The sequence below is a fragment of the Lichenostomus cassidix genome, chromosome 2 (assembly GCF_008360975.1).
Source record: "Lichenostomus cassidix isolate B80296 chromosome 2, HeHo_3.0, whole genome shotgun sequence".
Taxonomy (NCBI): Eukaryota; Metazoa; Chordata; class Aves; order Passeriformes; family Meliphagidae; genus Lichenostomus; species Lichenostomus cassidix.
Window position 1 is genome coordinate 61,837,089 of NC_139482.1, and position 20,828 is coordinate 61,857,916.

At 36.6% G+C, this 20,828-nt stretch overlaps 1 protein-coding gene across 4 annotated transcripts in view; it reads left to right on the plus strand.

Annotated features, from left to right (window-relative positions):
- SLC9A3 (solute carrier family 9 member A3) overlaps positions 1-20,828 on the plus strand; it is a 59,241-nt gene that overhangs the window by 21,613 nt on the left and 16,800 nt on the right. For all 4 annotated transcript variants that reach the window (XM_085051778.1, XM_085051775.1, XM_085051777.1 and 1 more), the window contains exons 2-9: positions 5,744-6,046; positions 10,717-10,877; positions 12,930-13,008; positions 13,822-13,999; positions 14,859-15,079; positions 17,350-17,552; positions 18,354-18,443; positions 20,288-20,358. In XM_085051778.1, coding sequence (XP_084907904.1) covers positions 5,744-6,046; positions 10,717-10,877; positions 12,930-13,008; positions 13,822-13,999; positions 14,859-15,079; positions 17,350-17,552; positions 18,354-18,443; positions 20,288-20,358 — 1,306 coding nt within the window. The remainder of the gene's footprint in view (positions 1-5,743; positions 6,047-10,716; positions 10,878-12,929; positions 13,009-13,821; positions 14,000-14,858; positions 15,080-17,349; positions 17,553-18,353; positions 18,444-20,287; positions 20,359-20,828) is intronic.

Genomic DNA, 20,828 nt, shown 5'->3' on the forward strand with positions numbered 1-20,828 from the left:
CTTGTGTAGGTCATATCATGCATTTCTACAGAACTGACTTTCCTTTCTTGGTATGGCAGATGCAGCTGGTTAGTCTGAGCTGTGACCCACTGTCTACCTGGCTGCAACTAAAGTGTGGCGCTAAGGAGCAAGAGAGGGCCCAGGGATCCATGCCTTTTATGGATGGAGGAAGCAAAATGATCCTTTCTTGAAAATGCATGCTCTGTATTATATTTTAGAGTGTGCATCCATGTCACAATGAGGTTGACCAACATAATAGCAATGGTTCAGGACTTTCCAGAGTCTTTTGGACTACATTACTGCCCAGTTACAATTGATAAAATTTAGGTCACAAACTGGTATTTGAGTATACTTTGAGCTATTATACAACCAAGATAAACAAGATTTTTTTCCATGTATGCTATTGGAATATACATACATATATATATGGGCGTTTTTTTAATAATAACGTATATCTGCAGAAGACACCACTGAAAAAATTGCAAAAAGAGTAGAACTAAACAGTTTTTTTTTTTAATTGGATTCCTTTATATTGCTAAGGAGAACATGAACAGGTAGATAAGATAAAAAAATCTCTTGCTTGCCAGTCAGTGCCCAGCTAATTGTAGATGTTTAGATGGAAGAGTTCCCTTTGGGAAGAGTATTCTTCTATTGAATTTATTATGCCTTTTCTTAAAAAGTTTCTTTATTGTGCTATTAAAAAAGCCTGATTGTGTGCAGCCTTGGAGATTCTGCTATTTGCATCTCTGAAATGTAAAGAATCACAAAGGAGTTTTCAGTGTTTTGCTCTTTCTTTGGTCAATGGCTAGGGTTTTCACTAGTTACAGAGAATCAAGTCTTGGAGCTCCAGTTAGAAACACCCATGGCTTGATGAAGTATGATAACTTCAGCTTTGCAAGTGAAAATAAAAAGTCAAAACCGGAAAATAGACTAATATGACTGTCAGTGCATATTTGACCCACCAGTAAAAATGCATATGGGAGACCTCACACCTGCCATTAACCCTGATAGGAGGAGCTTAGAAATGTTTGCAGATTCGTATCTGTGCTTTCATGGAAACTATGGAAGTGATAAGGCTGATCATCTATCATATTTTAATTTCCTATATTATTTTATGAGTTCTTGGATTTTATCCAAAGATACATGGAAAAAAAATCCAGCAGAGAATTATTATCATTATGAGTAAATTCTTGATTTCTCTGGATGACATGTTGTGTACTGTGCACGTGCAGTAGGTTTTGTCATTAACTGGAACGGTGATACTAGCTGCAAAAATAACTTCAGTGTTTGCAGAACTTTGATTTTACACTATCAAAGTTAATTGAAATGTAATTAGTCAGTTGAAATTGTGTTGAAATGACTGTATAAATCCTGAAATTTAGCAGTATTTTAAAAGGCAGTTCCAGGCAGTTTTTTATTTTTGAAGTTCTTCCTATATTTTCAAAAGGTGGTAAATCTAGCTTGAATTGTTAATTTCAGCTGGAAATAATGCAAAAATATCTAGAGCTGAGGTATTAAAATGTTTCATTGCATAAGCAAAAATCAGAATTAATTAAAAATAGGTTTTGTTAGAGTCAATTTAAAAAAAAAGTGAAAACCCTATGTCAGAATTTTTTTCATGTCTCTACAAATACTACAACTTGAAAATGAATTCTACAGTATCTCTTCTTTATTATTTTTAAATTAAATTTTCATGCTTTTAATCAGTCTTTCTGTCTTCATTTTGTTATCTTACTGAGAAAAAGCTTATTCTGTTGAATCAGATATTCCAAAGTAGTCACAGATGGCCTTAGAAAGGAAAAGATAATTTGCTGAATGCTGTAAATTCCACTGAATGATTTAATATAAGTTACTGCATTTTTAGAAGGTCAACTTACCTCAATTTACTTCTTGGTATATGTTTCATTTTTTGAGTCAAAAACAAGTGGTTCCTGCCACCAAATCATACATAGATTGCTAATTTGTTTTGTCTTTATCATCAGAAAGTTTAAATTCCACAGTCTCTTTTCCTGGATCTCAAAGAAGCATCTGAAGAAAAATCACAGGATGTTTATACTGTGCAAATGTTTCTTAATTTTGTAAAAAGCTTCTAACTCAGTGAAGCTCAGCTTGAATTTAAACACAGTTTACTCAGTAGCCAGTCCAACCTACTTTCAAACCAGATATAGCATGTACTGGAAGAAAGGCACACGTTTAACTTTTTCTTTAACACTGTTGTAACAGTTCTGTGTCTGGACTTAGGTAGATGAATTACAAATGTTAAATTTTAAAATTTATAGATCACAAAATTGCCCTGTGCACAGTTATTTCTTTTATGCCATGAACTGGCTACAGGTTTTCTTCCTTTACCCTTTCCCTCTCCTCATTAAAATATATTAATGTACTTTTCCTCATTAACAACAGTGAAAGTAGACTTAATTTCATCTCTGAGTCCATCACAGAATAATTTATCTGAGCAGCACTGCATGCTATCCTTCCTGATATTTGAAATTTCTTTCACATCAGAATCAAACTAAACTCCTTGCCCATTAGGAGTTTACAAACCTTGCTGGATTTTATTTTGCTCCTCGGTCAGGTGAAATACTCAGTAATGTTAGGCATTTAGATGTAATTAAAGCTGCCAATTTTACTTTGTCATGGGGCATAATTAATTTTTTGGGATGGTTTTTGGCTCTCTTTTAGACAAGTAATGGCAAACTATGAAATGGAAATGCTATCATTGTTTCAGTTTGTAATACACTCAGAATGTATTTGAGACATTACTTTAGAATAATGAATAGTAAAAATAAACATTAAGGAGTGAATTTGGAATTAATCTATCTCTATCCATTTCCACAAATGTAATAACTACTCATAACGTACAATTTTGATTAAATATATTTTATGCACATAGCCAGAAAAAAACATCAGTGTAGGTACAAATATGAACTCAAACTAAGTTCTAAGCGCATCTCAGTCTAAAGCTATTATATTGAATTTAATCAGTATTTTCCTTTAACATATTTCTATGTTTATAGACATATTTCTGTTGATCCTATGGCATGCTGTCTACCTGAAGTGTTAGCTAGGCAGTTATCTTAAAACAAATACAGTCTGGTTTTCAGATTTAGCTTGGGCCAAATACAAAACTGAAAAGAGGCTTCTCTAGAGCCCCATTCGTGCAATAACTTTCCTGTCCATGGCCTGCATCCCTAAACTAACAGAGCAGAAGAATTTATTGCTAATACTATTAAAATCTGGTACAGATAATCAGTCAACTGGAGTTAAAGGGAACACAGACAGATAAGACAGAGCTGATTCACTGGGAAAATGCAAGTTTTAGGAGGAGACAATGTTATAACCAGAATCATATTGACTTCCCAGCATTCAAAACTGGTTTTGGTTGTAAAGAGGAGAATTCTACAGAATATGAATTTTTAGCTGGACATTGGTTTTTTTTCCAAATGCCTAGTTCTGAAAAGTCTTCATAGGTTCATTTAAAATTTTTAACTTTAACTTCTTGTAGTCATGGCTTATCTGCTAACATAAGAGTAGGAAAAACAGGCTTTGGTTAGTAAGACTAGCTCAGCAACATTCATTTTCAGGGATAAGGAGATAATCCCTTCTCTGTGAGGTGATAAATTAGTTGATAATTCACTGACTGAAAACTCAAGGAATCAAGAGTGACTAGTAAGAAAGACTTTTGAGAAGCTAAATGCCACAATTTGTATACATGGAAAATAGCTAGTTTATTTTTCTTAATTTAATTTCCTTTCCCTTCTTTTTAATGCAAGCCCAAGGGATCTTATAACAAAGAGAGGAAACTAAATGGAAAAAAGCAGAGTGTTTGTTTCTGTGAAGTTTTATTTTTCTCTTGATTACATGACACAGATGACACTGAAAACTGGCATGGTTTAGTCAGCGTCACTGACTGCAGTTTGTTTTCATGCCTGATTGCTTTTGTATTAATCCCACTTTTTAACTGTGCTCTAACATGTTTTCGAGTCTTGTCTGCAAACACTCAAGTACATCTTTGTTCATGCTCATTGTTGGCCTAGGGAGGCTCTGGTCACTCTTCCTTTCATGTTTCTGTTCTGATGAGACCATGAAGGTTCTACAGCTTAAGGAACCACAGTATTGTGGTGCTGCTCTAATGATGGATGATGCTCCCAACATTGCTGGTGTAGATGCAGACAAGGCTAAAAGCAACAGTTCAGGAGTGAGGCCCTTAAAATACTCTAAAAGGTAACTAGTAAATGTTTGACTGGGACAAATCCTTGGGAGGGATGAAAAACAATGGTCTTTCAGTAAAGTAACCTGGTCTAAGATCTCAGCATGGTCATAGGAAAGATTCTTCCACTATGGCTTAAGAGTCTGGAATTCATAATGATGGGGTCTTATCCAAGTTTTTGAGCTAAATTGCAATAGCGTTGTAACAACTTCAACACAGCTGATGCTCAAACCCAGACAAAATTGATGGCTTTTAGTAAAATTTTCTTCTTGAAGTGAAACTCACATTTTCAACACAAAACTATGTAAGAAAAGCTACATTTATTGGGTCAGTTTCACAAAGTTCCAGGGTTCAGGCCATCTGGGACACATCATTACTTAAGATAAACTGAAGGACAAGCTTATAGAAATCCCAAGAAAGGCAGTTAAACCACCTGTGCTTACTTATTATCAAACACTTCTGCCTCTTCCTCCTATTTAATATTCTTTCTCTGTAGACCTGATTTCTCCCTGTTCGTCTCTCTGCCTTTTTTTTCTTTCATCTGGTACCTAACAAATGTATTATAAATATATGTTGCCACATGTATTTGCAGTCGTAGTTGTGTTTCTGTCACCTTGAATGGTCTATTTCTTCTGTCTGGTCGTGCCATCTTTCTGTCTCTTTAGATTTCCTCATGACACTTAGTAATTTTTCCTCCTTCTAATTATTGGCTAGTTTAATAGTTTTACCACACCATACCATTACATGTTTTGCTATGATAGATACCATATGCTCTTTATTAACAGATTTTACATGCTCTTGTAACATACGAATTTTACGACATTTTATACAAAAGAAAGTTGCCTGTTGCAAAACCATTTCCCACAAATATGTATTTGAAGGAACCACTAAAGCCCCTATTCCTTCAGAAAGTCTCTGAATTACATGAAATCTTTGTTAGGGAGGTTTTGAGGAAAGGTATTAAAAGGGATCTCCCATGATGTAAGTTTCATTCTGCTCCTGCTGCAGGTTACATTATCAGAATATTCTTTATAAATTTAAAAAGGGTTGTCTTGAAACCAGGCCTTCCTTCACCATTCTTCTCCCATCTTCCATTAAACCTGTTTGTAAACGGATCATTTTTAAATACAATTACTAGAGGGCTGGATGTGTATTTGAGATACAGAAATAAACCATACTGTCATACATTTCCAGGACGTCCCCCGTTTCTTTTCAGTCTTGCACTTACTGCTTTGCACAGAACACCATCTTTCCCTAAACAGATCTTGTTAAGAGAAGATAATCCAATGAAGGATATAAAAGTCATGGAATATTTGCTTTATATAAGTTAAAATATGCTGCAAAAATCTGAAGATTGACGCTTTTTTTATTCTATAAGTGTCCGTATCCCATGCATTCCATGCACACTTCTGGGTCTAATCACAATGAAAGCAAAAAGTTTGCGTGAAGTCAAACCTGCCAGTGAACAACAATTGTTGCTCAAATTGTTTCTCCATTTCATTTCTGACTCGCTGTTTTCCTCTTTCCTTGCAGTTTTCCACTTGTCCCACAAAGTCACTCGGGTTGTTCCAGAAAGTGCTCTGCTGATTGTCCTCGGCCTCTTCCTCGGTGGCATTGTATGGGCAGCAGATCACATTGCCTCCTTCTCCCTGACACCAACTGTATTTTTCTTCTATTTGCTGCCCCCCATTGTTTTGGATGCTGGATATTTTATGCCAAATAGATTATTCTTTGGAAATCTTGGCTCCATCCTTTTGTATGCTGTTATCGGGACAGTCTGGAATGCTGCCACAACTGGTTTATCTCTCTATGGTGTCTATCTGACAGGAATAATGGGTAAGTTTGATCAATGAAGGCACAACTATGAATGCTACTGTATACCTGCTGTTAGGAGGGTGATGAGCTACAATTTAGCAACTCTTTCCAGCAGCAAAATTCAGCGTTAATGGGAGCAGTTTGTTACACCTTTATCAAATTTAAGGATGACCTGAAAAATTTTCCCTAAGGAAAGCAAAAAGATACTTGAATCCATGTCTCTCATATTGTCCTGCTCTAAATGTGTGAGAACACTTTCAGGATAAAGCTCAGGATTCTTTCTGCTAATGGACATCTGGACAAAAATACACACTGAAGGGCTTGTTTCTTTCTGCTGTGATAGAAACCTTAAAAGTTACTGTGAAATGGAAGTGCCTTCCTTAAGTCAGCTTTAATATTGTTATATTTAGTGTTATTTAATATTAGGTGTTATTAATGTATTTAATGTTATTAATGTAATTAAGTGTTATTTTATAATGTGTTTTGTAATATTAGGTGGCTACTGAGTGGGTATTATATGTATGACCCATCTACACATCTCTTGTTTGTCTTCTGTGTCTAGAAATCATAACTGAAAATTGAGATTTACAGAAGGAATTAGCAGATGTCTCACTAAAAAAAAAAACAACAAAAACAACAAAAAAACCCCCCAGACATTTTATTTGGAGCAGTCCAAAGGGCCTTGAAAGGGTGGGTGATGCACAATCTCCTAGACCTCAAATCCAAAAAGTGAGGGTTTCCTATTGCTTATGCTTTTTCCAGAGAAGGTGTGGATGCTCCATTCCTGGAAGTGTTCAAGGCCAGGTTGGATGGGGCTCTGAGCGACCTGGTCTAGTGGAAAGTGTCCCAGTTAGTGGAACTGGAGGTTGCCAGTGGTCCCTTCCAGCACAAACCATTCCATGATTCTAAGACACACTCTGTCTTAATTACGCTGCGATATAAGGACACAGGGCTGCCAGATGAGGCACAGAAAAGCAGTACTTAATCTCTTTAGACTTTCATTTGAGACTTATGTAATTGCAGATGTTTGTGATTTAGACAGCTCTGATAGATACATCTTAGATATTTAGCTTACTGTAACTCTTCTTTTAGAAGCAGCAATATTTTCTTTGGAAGATACAAAGGTTACAGCTCAAATGCAAACACCCTTGACTTTTATAGGTAGATAAGAGGTTTCCCGTGCTTCAAGCAATATATTTAATCCACAATATCACATTTACAGGTAAAATAAGGTTTTCAGAAAGAAAGTATATGACCAATATATTGCTACTAAAGACTGGAAAAGGATTTCTTTATTGAAATATCCAAGATGCTCAGAAAAATTAAAAAAATATGACCAAAACTACTTTATTAAAATCCTGTTCTGGGAAATATAATATATGATAATTACTTTAAAAATAGGTTGCTCTAAGTCATTAAAGGATAATGACTGAATTCGTTACAGTATGTGAAATAGAAAAGTTGACTGTTTTCCAAAATAATTTATTTTAGAGGAAAAATTCACCTAAATTCTTCTTCTCCTCCCAATCTGTAAATGACTCTTGATAACTGCAAGAGCTGGCTTTGATGGTCACGTGTTCTGTTTCATCAGTATGCAAATGTTTTAGTGACAGTATATACTAGAACTCTGAACTTGCAGTTACACAGGAGAATCAGCCCCTACGACAGGTCACAGCTAAAGCTCTGCAAGAGAAATATTGGAATGTTAATAAAGGCAAACAATAAACTGACATTCCTGGTGAAATTTAATGTTTTAAAGAGCATTATTGGTATACTATGGGGACCTGTCTTTGCCACAAAGACCTACTAGAGTTCTAATTTCAGCTGTGAAAAAGGCCAGACAAGGCTGTCCCTGATTCAAACTATGTCACTCTCCAGCAAAGCTGAGTAGGATTTTAAAATATCGACATGACACAGACTTACTAATCCACTAAATCTATTGTCTTGACCTCCAAGAGGTCAAGACCTAACCACCACACTTTGTGAAAAACCTTGCTGTTTTCACTTACTTGCTGAAGATAGGACAATGATGAGTTACTCAGTGTCTAGTTTTCTTCTACCTTCTGGTTGAAGGTCTATGGCATATTTTTGTTTCCCTCCCACTTGTTCTACATTTGAAGTGAATAATGCTAAAAGTAATATAATTAAAATGTAGAAATGTAAATCCACTACAAATTAAGATGAGCTAAAACCAAATGACTTCCAGTTTTGCCATTCAATGGGCCTGTAGCAACGTCCATGAGTATGAGCACATAATCATAACTGGATTGCATAGATTTCCTACGTAAATAAACATAAAAACAGCTCTTTGTTTGCATTCAATACCCCTGTAGATATTATAATTTGCAGAAGTAAAATAGAGAAGGTGATAGCGATGAAGAAATCCTTCTTTAGAAGTGAAAGAAAAAGATTAGCATGTTACCTGTTAACCAAGAGTCATATCAGTCTGCTTCCACCGAATAGGAAGAATTATCCTAAATATTCCAGGCTGATTGCAGTGAACTGCTCAGCATCTGCTGGAGAGCTAACACATGCAATATTGTGCTTGTGACTAATGCTTAGAACAGTTTTTCCTGTACAATCTGGGTCATAGCTGCAACATGCTGAGTGTGTCTAAAAGTCTTAAACTGGGCCCAGTTAATTCACCTTTCTCAGGTGTCATTGATGAGCTGGAGGAAGCCATGGTCATGCACCAACTGAAAATAACATCTGTTATTAGTCTAAATGAAAATCTGATTCAGAAACTCCATGCCTCTTGACAATGCTTTGTAGGAATAATAGATGTGTCCTAATCTTCCCATAAATATTTGCTCACTAGTTTTGCAAGTCTTCAAAGAATGTACCAATGATTATAATTGGTAACACATAAAAAAGATAAGCAATCTCAGTGAGCCAATTTATTTTCAAACCTTACATTCCATTATACCCTGATATCTGATAGTTATTGTCATTGGGCTTGTTCCTTCCTTGAGCATGCCTGAGAAGGACATTTGGTGGAACCATTACTTAGATTCAGGTTCAAGGCTGTTCTCAGAGTTTTTGGCAGAGACTTAAGGTCACTGCTTCAATCCCACTCTCACACTAAAACCAATTGGCTCAGTCCTTGTTCACAGCCCAATATGTCTGTGTCAGAACAAGACTATCTTTTTGAAAAAACAAGGCAGCTGTATGTCTGTGCAAGCTATGAGTTTCTCTTTTCAGGGCCGTATCAAGGTCCCTATAAACTGTATAGAAAACATTGCAGCTAATCTGATCGGCAGATAACAGCTAAGGGAATATATGCCACTGCAGCTCCACCAGATTATTGGACGTGGTCACATATAACCGGGTGTTGTCTACTAATCTCTCTGACTGCCCATATAAGTATAGTTTTCTTGAGTAAATAATTCCATGCCATTTTGTATCAAAAATATTCAGAATCTGGTTTCTGTTTCAATTACATTCTAAGCATAAAATATTTTGAATTTGAAAAATTACCTTTCAGAGTTCTTTCTAGAGGAGTGGCCATGTTGTTCTGGAAGTACCTTACAAACAATATTGATCTTGTGGCTACAGCTACTGACTGTCATTGTCTGACTCATGCTTCCAAACCATTTAATTAGATGATTCCTTCTTTTCTGTAGAAATCATGTCTGATAATTTTGATCATGGGCCTCTGCATTGTGTTTCAATGAACAAATGCTCAACTCTTTGCTCTTCCTCATAAAATTTTGGCACCATCACTTCATAATGAACCTTGCTTCCTCCTCCATCTGTTAATAAACACAAAGGGAATTTTACTGCTCAGAAATCATTTCCACAGAAAAAATGACTGGGTTGCGACTCTTGATTTCATGAAGAGGGTAAATTTTACAAGAAATTTAGGAAGCTGAGCAAAGTGGTTTTTGTGGCTCTGCCTTTTCTGCTACTTTTAAAATGACAGTGAATGCTTGTCTCGGTTGGTTTGCATAACTGAACAAAATAACCTTAATAACTGAAAGAAGGTTAACAAAAAAATACCGGGTTACACTGTCACCAGAGTTTTGTAGTTTCAAAACTTTTGAAATCATTGCCAAAATTCCTAAGAGGCTACAACACAAACATGTTGAGGTACATTTTGGTCCTTCATCTATTTTTATGGTCCACTTGCAGACAATTTAACAGCCTCATGAATCCTAATTTGGGAACAAGTGGCTTAACCGCACCTATCAGTGAGTAAGGAGGCCACAATTGGTGCTCGACTGCACTGAGTGCAGTTAAGCAGGATTGTAGCAGTTCCTGGTGACCAAAAGTCAAATTTGACCTGTGACATGGAATATTTTGGAACATTTACTTCAGAAGTGCTGGTATGGTCCTCTTAACATCTTGTGAGTTCTGAGTTATCCTGGGATAATTTAGTCAAGTTAGACAAACCACACCACACACAAATAGAAAGCCAGTTTAGATCTGGAACTGTCTTGCCACAAGAACAGGCCTTACTGGTCCTGCTCCCAGAAACACCTTTGATACACGTGGGCCAATGCTGAAACATGTAGGATACGGGATGACTCAATGCAGAACTTCTTAAGTAGTCACTGTAACATGCTTTCCAGTTGATACCTTGGGATTTCTATTTTCCAGGATTTGGCATTATCTGCAAAATCCCAATCTGGCATTACTATTGATAGTACAGAGATGATTCTGCTTATCATTTGTTTGCTCTGTTTTTAAAGGTAAACTTAACTCTGGGCTACTGGACTTCCTCCTCTTTGGCAGCTTAATTGCTGCTGTGGATCCTGTAGCTGTTCTGGCAGTGTTTGAAGAAGTCCATGTCAATGAAGTTCTATTCATCATTGTTTTTGGAGAATCGCTTCTGAATGATGCTGTAACTGTGGTAAGTAAATTATATATCCCAAAATCACCCAGAATCTAGGGGGTTTCTTCTGAAGTGCATTTTTCCCTTAAAAGAAACACTGTACTATCAGAGTGTATCTACTCATGGCCTATTGTAGTGCAGCTCATGGTGTTTTCTGTCTTGCTTACAAACACTGTTTTGAGAGGATGAGATGTTTGAGCATGAAAGCTATTTGGAGCTGGTAAGTGACATAAAAACACACAGTTCTGGGCTGGACACTTCAAAGGAAGTTTCAGGGGTGCATGTTTTATTTGCCTTTGCTGTTCAAGTATGGCTTTCATGACTTAATGAAATTAGTTCCAGGGATTTTAAGCCTTCCTTTGCTGTTATCTTTTTATGCATATACTCTTTTCTGCATATTTATGTTATGCCCATAATTCATATGCACACCTCAGCCAGTGAGAGAGAAAAAATACTTGCCAAAGTGTTTATACCTGCTCCCTCTCTTTTAGTTTGATCAGATGTTTATCAAGCAGATATAACAAAGAGCCAATTTGGAAAAAATGGTGTGACATTTTAGAAAGTTTCTGGTTTTTGGGGTTTCTTTTGCAAACAAGTGTGAGGGTTTTCTTTACTTAGAAAGACTTTAATAGACTTAGAGGTTTCGCAAATTTCTACTGATATTTTTATTTTGATTGAAACACCTTTTCACACACATTTTTTTTCCCAGAATAAAGTAGTAAATAGTTTTGTATTGCTGTGCTAATGGTGCTGTAGACAGAAAGCTGCTATGTAACCAAGTTGCTATGCAGCTTCAGTTAGCTTTAGTCATGTGCCTTTAGATAATTTCCTATTCCTGCTCCGGCCTATCTCCTAAGGAGGGTAAGATGTTTTCATTAGGCTCAATGACTTAATTTTTGCAACCAAGGAAAAACCAAGGCACTGCAAGGTCACTGGCAGCAGCCTAACTGTTCACGAGTTTAAAAATGACAGTATGGCTTCCAGAGAAACCTAATTGCCCTTGGAAATCAGGATCATTAGTACTTTTGGGGTATTACTAGAAACAAATATTAAAATAAAACTCTGATGAATTCAAGTATCAACATCACTGGCTTTCAGAAGGAAAGGAGTTTTTGTTACTGTGAAATGAACACATTCAGTCTACAAATAAAAGCCAATTTAGTTGTTCACTGAAGAAAATCCAGAAGGAAGAGCAACTATGATCAAGACTTAGAAAGCACAGCCTATGAGGCAGTTTGAAAAAGTGGAGTTACTACCTTAAAAAAGGGAAGACTGGAAGACAGAAAAAAGTGGATGGTATAGCATTCTTTAAACATAAATACATAAAAGACTGCCTTTATAGGAAAAAAGTAACCTGTATACCGTGACTGGTGAATATGATTAGAATTACCAAGCTTAGCTGCAACAAGGAAAGCTGAGAAAGCCATAGTAAAGTTCTCCTCCATCACGGGAGAAACTAAGAACAGATTAAATTGGCATCTGTCAAAAATGATGCTCATATAACCCTCCTTAGGCCCAGATATGGATAATATCAATTCTTAACTTTCAGGTCTATCACTGTTAGTCAATTATTTTAAAAGTTTTAGTACAATTATTATAAGTTATTCTCTTGTATGTTCAACTTACTTTACATATGTTCAATATATTTCAATTCAGCATCTTATTATTAGCATCTTATTATCGTCTTATAAAGTATCTTATTTATCTCATAAATGTGATTAAATGAATCTTTCAAATACCTGAATTTTACAGCGAGAAATGCTTTAGAAAACACCTATATATGTTACAATGCTACTTATACATAGGAACATACTGAAGTGAGAATGTTGCGAAGTTTTTGGGTTTGTTTTGTGGGGTTTTTTGTTTGTTTCTTTCTTTTTGGTTTTGTTTCTTCTTGCTCCACTACATTTCTTTTTGAAAAAAATATAAAATCCACAAAATCTTCTCCCCTCAGACAGAATTTGCCTCAGTCATAAACTTCAGACTTCATAATGTTGAGGCCCCTAAAAAGTTTATTTTAATAGGCTCAATTCAGGAGCAATTATTAAATTAGTCTACTTTTCTTTCCAGGTGCTGTACAATGTGTTTGAATCTTTTGTTGCAATAGGTCCAATGAATGTGACGGGGATCGAATGTCTCAAAGGCATAGGTGCGTAGAAGTGAATTCTGTATCACATAATTGATGTACATATGCAGTATTCTAAACAAAATATTATTATGCTATTTACAACTGCTATTTTTCAGCCCTTTCCATTATTACTCATACTCCCACACTCGTATGGCATAGACAAATGTCTTAAGAAAATAAGTAAGTAAATATTACTGAATATTTGGAAAACTTAATCAGATCTGTTTTCTTTTGAGGAGATGCAAGAGATGTGGAGTTCATTTGTTGAGACCACCAAGCTTGACAGCTGTATATATCTTCTTTGTATTTAATAGCATTTCCTTTGCTTCAGTCTATGCTCTCTCTCCCTGCATTCCAGGAAAATCGAGATTGCATATAGGCATTCTCACTCCTTACCACTGATCACCATCAAGTAATGTTTGCCAGTAACTATCAAGGAATTTTATTTGCCTAAAAATTTAGTCATTATTTCCCATTACATGAAACTACACTATCTTATGAATAAGTGTTTTAATAGTGACTTTGTCATATTCTATAATATGCTTTTGTAAAAACATTTGTTTACAGAACATGGGAAAAAATAGTACAAAGAAATGTAGTGGGTTTTCAATAAAAGAAAAATGATGAGGCCTAACAGAAAGTAAGCTTGTTTTCCTACAGAATGCTACATTCATGTACCAAGTGCTCAAAAGCCTTGAGCCTAGAAATGGATTTTGACATGTCCTCCAAAATTTTCTCTGATTTTCCTGGCATTTGATATTCTCTCTCTGGAAGAAAACTAGTTCAAATCCTTATATTTCTACTGTTTAAGCTGTGTTATGTTTTGTTTTTCAGTGTCATTCTTTGTGGTGAGCCTTGGTGGGACACTGGTTGGCATTTTCTTTGCATTCCTGCTCTCATTGGTCAGTCGTTTCACCAAGCATGTGAGGATCATTGAACCTGGTTTTGTGTTTATCATTTCCTACCTGTCCTACCTCACAGCAGAGATGCTTTCTCTTTCTGCTATTTTGGCGTAAGTTTCTTTTTATTGCTGCTTATGAATGGGATGAGAAGGGACTATGATTTTTAAAAAGATTGAAAGGAAGAACTAAATTATATAGGACAGCTATAGAATATGACACTCATTAAGATTATGCTGGATAATACTGTGTTCACACTGCACTAGATTGTAGTTTTCAAATACTGTCATTCAGCCTTGAAAAGGAATGCAAGTTTTCCAGTATCTGCTGTGCAACATGAGAACTCCTTTGCAAAATACAGACATGACTCTTTCCTTTCTGTTATTAATAATACTTCAAACTTAACAGTTGTCCATTTGTACTGACATCTTTTCCTACAATGTGTAACTAAAGCAATAGTTTTCTAAGGCACCATGAGAATGTCACTATTCTCTGCTCTCTCTGTCTTGGCTGGCTGTTACTGTTTGTCTAAATGTTACCTCTTTTGGCTTGAGTACCTCTGTGGTCTTTCTTCTCTTAGTATCCATTGATTCCTGGCATACCTTTCTTCTCAGTTTTGCCTGTCATGTTTGTCATGTTTGCTTGTCTGAAAATCTTTCTGCAAACAGATCGTTAGTTTAAGATTATGTCTAATGTAAAAAAGATTTAAAAATTTGCATCGAAAGCAACATGGTAATCTGAAGAGAATTAAAGTCTTTTGTGTTCTAATGAAATGCTGTCTTCAGACCTCCCAAGGTCACATCAGCATGAATGTTTGAGATATGCTTTTTACCTAGGATAGACTCCACAAGTTCTCCTGAGTGTGTTTTCTCTTGGGAATTAATGGTGGTTTTCATCACTATGTGACAGACAGATGTAAATAATATTAAATGTTGCAACAGATATTTTCTGAACATTTGCTTCTTTTTCTAGGATAACCTTCTGTGGCATTTGCTGTCAGAAATATGTCAAGGCTAACATATCTGAACAGTCTTCTACAACTGTAAGATATACCATGAAAATGATGGCCAGTGGAGCAGAAACTATTATCTTCATGTTCCTCGGTATTTCAGCTGTGGATCCAGACATCTGGACTTGGAATACAGCTTTTATTCTGTTGACTCTGGTCTTCATCTCAGTATATAGAGTAATTGGTAAGGGGGTGACCTTCCTGTTCTTGCATTGTACTGCTGACATAATCACATCTTCTTTAGCCCTCTCCCGAAAGAAAAATTTGAGTTCTAGGTTTGTTCCTTTAAAACATTCAATTTATTTTAGTTGAATTTATGGTTGGGTTTGGGTTAGAAGAGTAGATCTCCACAGGAAGCTCCATTGATGCCTTAAAAACTGGTAAAAATAAGAGGCAGACACTGCAGTATAGGGAAAAAGGGTATTACCTTGGTTTTAATAGGATCCCAGGTGTACACTCGTCAAAGGTGGAACCACGCCGATGAAGCACACCAGGTACAACGTGTATACAATTTTATGGACTTCACAAATTAGCATATCTATCTAAAATCCCCCAATAAGAAACTTAACAAATGAAGTAATTGTCCCCCTATTCTAATTACCTCCCCCCGAACTAGGCTAAATTATCAGAGTACAAGGGTTATAAGCATGTAGGGCTAAGGTACAGAGAGTGAAAAGTACAGGGAATGGGAAAGGGTATAAAATGTATAAAAAGGGTATAAAAAGAGTATAAAGAGAAAGGATACCATCATATGCTGAAAATATAGCAGGATTTAATTTTTGACCATGTGTGAGGATATGAGTGGCCCAGAAGTTAACATGAATTATTCAGTGGCTTTGTTGACCCAGCAAAAGGTATTGGCAAAATCTCCTAGTAAAATGGACTTTGTTCTTTAACTTGCAGCCTAACAAAAGATGTGACTCCTGTCAGCCATATCTTTCCTTCAGCTCTTTCAATCTGGCACTAAAGACATTGTCTTAAGCTAATGTTATGGTTGACTTCAGGTTTTAGACACACAGTGATACCAGACCATATGTAATTACACTGCAGGTTCTCTGGCTTAAGAAATAATTAGCAGGGACTGATGAAAAACTGAATAAATAAGTCTGTGGCAGGTAGTGATTACCTACTGTCAATTTACTGGGCTTATATAAGTTTGCAAACATTTCAAAATACCAACAATGGTTTGCTCAGCTATGTAGTTCTGCTCTAGTTTTGCTAAAATCACAAAAAAGGTGTAGAATGAAGTATGGGTAGAGAGTAACACATGTAGTGATTTAGTGTGTGTACTTACACCTGGGAATAAGTTAAACTAGCTTATTTGCCTGTTTGTCTCAACTTAAATTCAAATAACAGGTCACACAAAACTAGCTGGCAGTTTTCCTAGATCCGGTGTTCTTATTCTGTCTAGAAGCTCCTGAGCTGAATGAAGTGCCTAGCCCCTTGTCCTCCTTTTCTAAACAGTCTGCAAACATTGTTCATTAAGCTGCCTCTCACTAACTGCTAATGTGCCTGAGGTGCTTAAAAGAGTTTTCCATGTCTTGTCTTTGGCACTTGTGTTCCTGGAATGAGTGGTTAACAATCCTGTAATAGATGTGATCAATAAGTAAATAGTAAATACTCAGCAATAACAGTAAGCACCCACTAAAGTAATTGATCTTAGACACTAACAAATTAGTAAATATCTGATGATATTGGGTCTTACATAATTGCAGCTCGCATACTCTGGAGGAGTCAGATTGGTGGCATTTCCAAGGTCCCCTCCTTCAGAAGTCCTTACACTGACAAGACACTCTTCCCTTGGCACAAGTTCAAAGTTCTCCAAAAAGAGGAGTATCTGTTTTGCACTGGTTAACAGCCCTGGCCTGCTGCAGTGGGACACGCATGCCATGCCACTCGCAGGAGTGGTGAAGCTGTTTTCCCTCTGTATGGAGGGAGTTCTGGGATACACTGAGACAGCCAGAGCTTTTTCTCCTGCAGCAGGCAGCATCTCACTTGTAGGTCTGAAGACAGTGCTAGCATAACTAGGCAACCCTTCAGTGAACAATGACTTAAATGTCATTTGCAGTGATTTGCAAATCCACACTTAGTCCCTAAATCAGTGCTATTTTAACCCGTTTCTGTTAACTGACTATTCATATCACCAGTGACAGTGCTAGAATATCTGTTTTTTCTTGACAAATTTCCAAGCTCAGCATGTGGCAGAACTTTCCCTGGAATGCCTGTGCGGCACTCTCAGAAGGGCTGCTGGCTCACAGAAGCAGCTTCACCTAATAGCTATGGCTTGATGTAAAGGAGAAGGCACCAAGTGGGCAGGACAGTGATCCAGAGGGGGAAGTAGATGGTGTAGATTGTTATAAAGGTGGTCTGGTGGCACCATTTCTGTTACACACGGTTGGGATACTGACGTTCCATAAAGGTATTTCTAGACATGCTGACATTTGTTTATTACAGGTGTCATTTTACAGACGTGGATTCTTAACCGCTACAGAACCGTCCAGTTGGAGATAATAGATCAGGTGGTGATGTCCTATGGTGGACTACGTGGAGCAGTTGCTTTTGCTCTTGTTGCACTTTTGGATAAGGAAAAAGTGAGAGACAGAAACCTGTTTGTCAGCACAACTATCATTGTTGTGTTTTTTACTGTCATTTTCCAGGTAATTTGACTTCTTAAGCATGCTTCTTGCAAGGAGAAGGAGTCCCCCAAAAGTACTGAATGCTTAAAGCAGTTCTCAGATGAAGGTTGCATATTGTTTCACTGAACTGAAAGCATAATTGAATTTGTAATTTTAGTAACAGAGATCCTATTTTATGTTTTCATATGGGACCACATGGGGCAAAACACAATTTCCTTTGTGCTAAAAATTGTTCGGTCTTAGCTGCTTGGTATTAATAGTGTCAAGTTAATATCTGATTAAACATCCTTCACCTCATGTGAATAACTATAGGGAACAGTGCTTTTAGTGGTGAGATACAGTCATTAAGCTGATCTACCTGAGCCTCAGTCCTTGTTTTAAAATACAACAGTAAGCAGGGGGAGTAGAATGTATTTAACATCCAAACAAAATACCACTTTCCAGATGAAAAACCAGTAATTTAAATGGAAATATGTCAGTAGATACCAGCCTGCAATTTTTTCTGAAGTGTATTACAGAAAGTTTAATTTTGTTCACAAACTCCTGGTATGTGGAGAAAATACCATATTCAATGGTATAGGAAGCACTTCTTCTCTTACACTACCATATTTTTCCCATAGACGATATATTTTTCCACTGTTGTCTTGTAACAGAAGCTGAGGGTATCACATTATTTTGTCTTCCAGAAGGAATAGAAATCAACTGAGAAAGTATAAGAACCACCAAATGACACACAAATGTGCTTTACTTCTGTTTAACGACACCAGCTGGAGGAAAGTCTAAGAAAACTCACAAGTATTTATTGTCATGTTTCAACCCTAGGGACTGACTATCAAACCTTTGGTACAGTGGCTGAAAGTGAAGAAAACTGAACACAGAGAACCAAAACTGAATGAGAAACTTCATGGCAGAGTAAGATATTTTAAAAAACCCCTATGCTATCTTTTGGATTTTTACAGAGCACCTTAAGAGAAAACAAAATTATTAGTGAAAATGTCTTTTTTTTGGAGGGAGTGGGCTATCAAATTTCACAAGCAAAATCCTTCAAACATTTTAAAAGTTCTTTTTAAGTTGCTGTTTATCTTTGGTTTGAGCCCTGTGAGGGGATATTCATATGAAAGTTCTGGTCTTCCACTTGAGAATTCAATTAGGCTGGGAGTACTGCCTCATTCCAGCACAGATGGTCCATGCTTCTTTCTCTTCATCTAAAAGAGGATAATTATTGATGATTGCTAGGGCAAAGCATGTGCAGGTAAGTTTATTTTTCCTTCTTAAAAACTGTTAATTTTTGGAAAAAGTATGAAAGCAGGCTTTGTAGCTTGCATATTACATAGAAAGATAGTCTGCTCCCCAGTACAGAATAATTATATACTGAAATTCCAGATTAATTAAAACAGTTTTAATTCAGTGTGAATGCTGTGTGTCCCTGAATTTCTTTACTCTTTTAGAATATTTTGAAACACAATCTTTTCCAATTCACTTTCACACCACATTATAAAGTGTTCATTCAGTAAAAGAAAACATATATTTTCAATATAAATATAGGTTAAAGGATGGAAGATTATAAGACATCACAGAATCATCAAGGTTGGAAGAGACCTTCAAGAGCACCTAGTCCAACTATCAACCCATCACCACCACAACCACCCCTAAACCCTATCCCCAAGTGCCACATCCAGACAAGTCTTAAACACTTCCAGAGACAGTGACTCTGCCAGATCCCTAGGCAACTTATTCCAGTGCCTACCATTCTTTCAGTGAAAACTTTTTTTCTGATATCTGTTCTGAACTTCTGTGGCACATCTTAAGGCCATTTCTTCTTGTCTTTTCACCTGACACATGGCAGAAGAGGCTGACATCCACCTGGCTACAGCCTCCTTTCAGGTAGTTGTAGAGAGGGATAAGACCTCCCCCTCTACAACCTCAGGTAGTTGTAGAGAGGGATAAGAAAAGAGTCTTCTTTTCTCCAGACTAAACAACCCCAGCTGCTCCTCATAGGATTTGTGCTTCAGACCCTTTCCCAGTTTCATTGCCTTTCTCTGGACACGCTTCAGGACCTCAATGTTGTTTCTGAAATCAGGGGCACAGAACTGAACACAGGACTTGAGATACAGCCCCACCAGTGCCAAACATCAGCCATGTTGTTCCAAACCTAGCATCTGTATATTCTGCAGTAATCATTCCAATGTACAGAGCGAAATGTTAATAACTATACACAGAAAAAGATCAAATTGTACCTGTAGCTGCCTTGGTTTGTATCAAGAGTTATAAACATCCAGACTTCTAGCAGCCATCTAATACACTCAGAATGAAATTTGGCCCTAGATATTTAAAGAATGGTGCCTGCTTCTCTGAGGGGAGTATGAAGTCCTGAAACATCTAAAATGAAACACTAGGGAAATTGTTCAACTGAGATAATCACAGTTATATTGGCAGATGTACTTCACAGGGCAGAAATGGAGATGGTAATATGAGTCCATAAAAAGTTTTAAAATTAAGTGTTAAAATGGGGGTTTAAGTACCTTCTTGTTGAGACCCTTGTCATTCGACAGTACCTAGTGACTTTATAAAGAACTGGTTAGAAAGTTGAGGACCTCTGAAGAAAAGCTTATAGTAGTACTTCTGTAAATGGGAAAAAAAATTTTAACAGCCATCACATTATTCTGCATAGTTACCTGGTCTAACTTGAAATAAATTATTTTCTAATTATGCTTTTTATTTCTGTAAAGATATTAATTCCACTTTCACTTCCCTAGGCCTTCGATCACATTCTTTCTGCTATAGAAGACATTTCTGGACAAATAGGGCATCATTATCTGAGAGACAAGTAAGTAGTAACTAACTTGGAATCTTGAAAGACTGTTAGGGAATATTATCTGTACATTATGACCTTTAAAGCCTGTGAGTTAGGGAAAACAAGGATGTTAAATGTATTTTAAGAAGTTACATACTGAAAATACTGGAAATACAGCAAATGTGAAAAGAGTGTATTTTTGTCCCCTTACAACTGGAATCTTTCCTTTCTCTTCCACAGTGCAGAATATGCCTTTGCAGGCACCCTAGTCCACATACAGGGGTTTCTCTCTCAAGAGTAGAGGACTGGTTATTTGCACAAGTTTTCACCTAGGATGTTAATGTTGGTTCTTCTTTGTAATACTACATTTCATGAATATTATTTATGTGTGGAGGTACTAAAAAACCACAGCTACAATTATGCTAGCTGTTTATTCTATTTCTATAAAGGATGTGTTCAACACCTCTGAAAGTGATGGCAGAGGATGTTTTGAAGTTACTCTG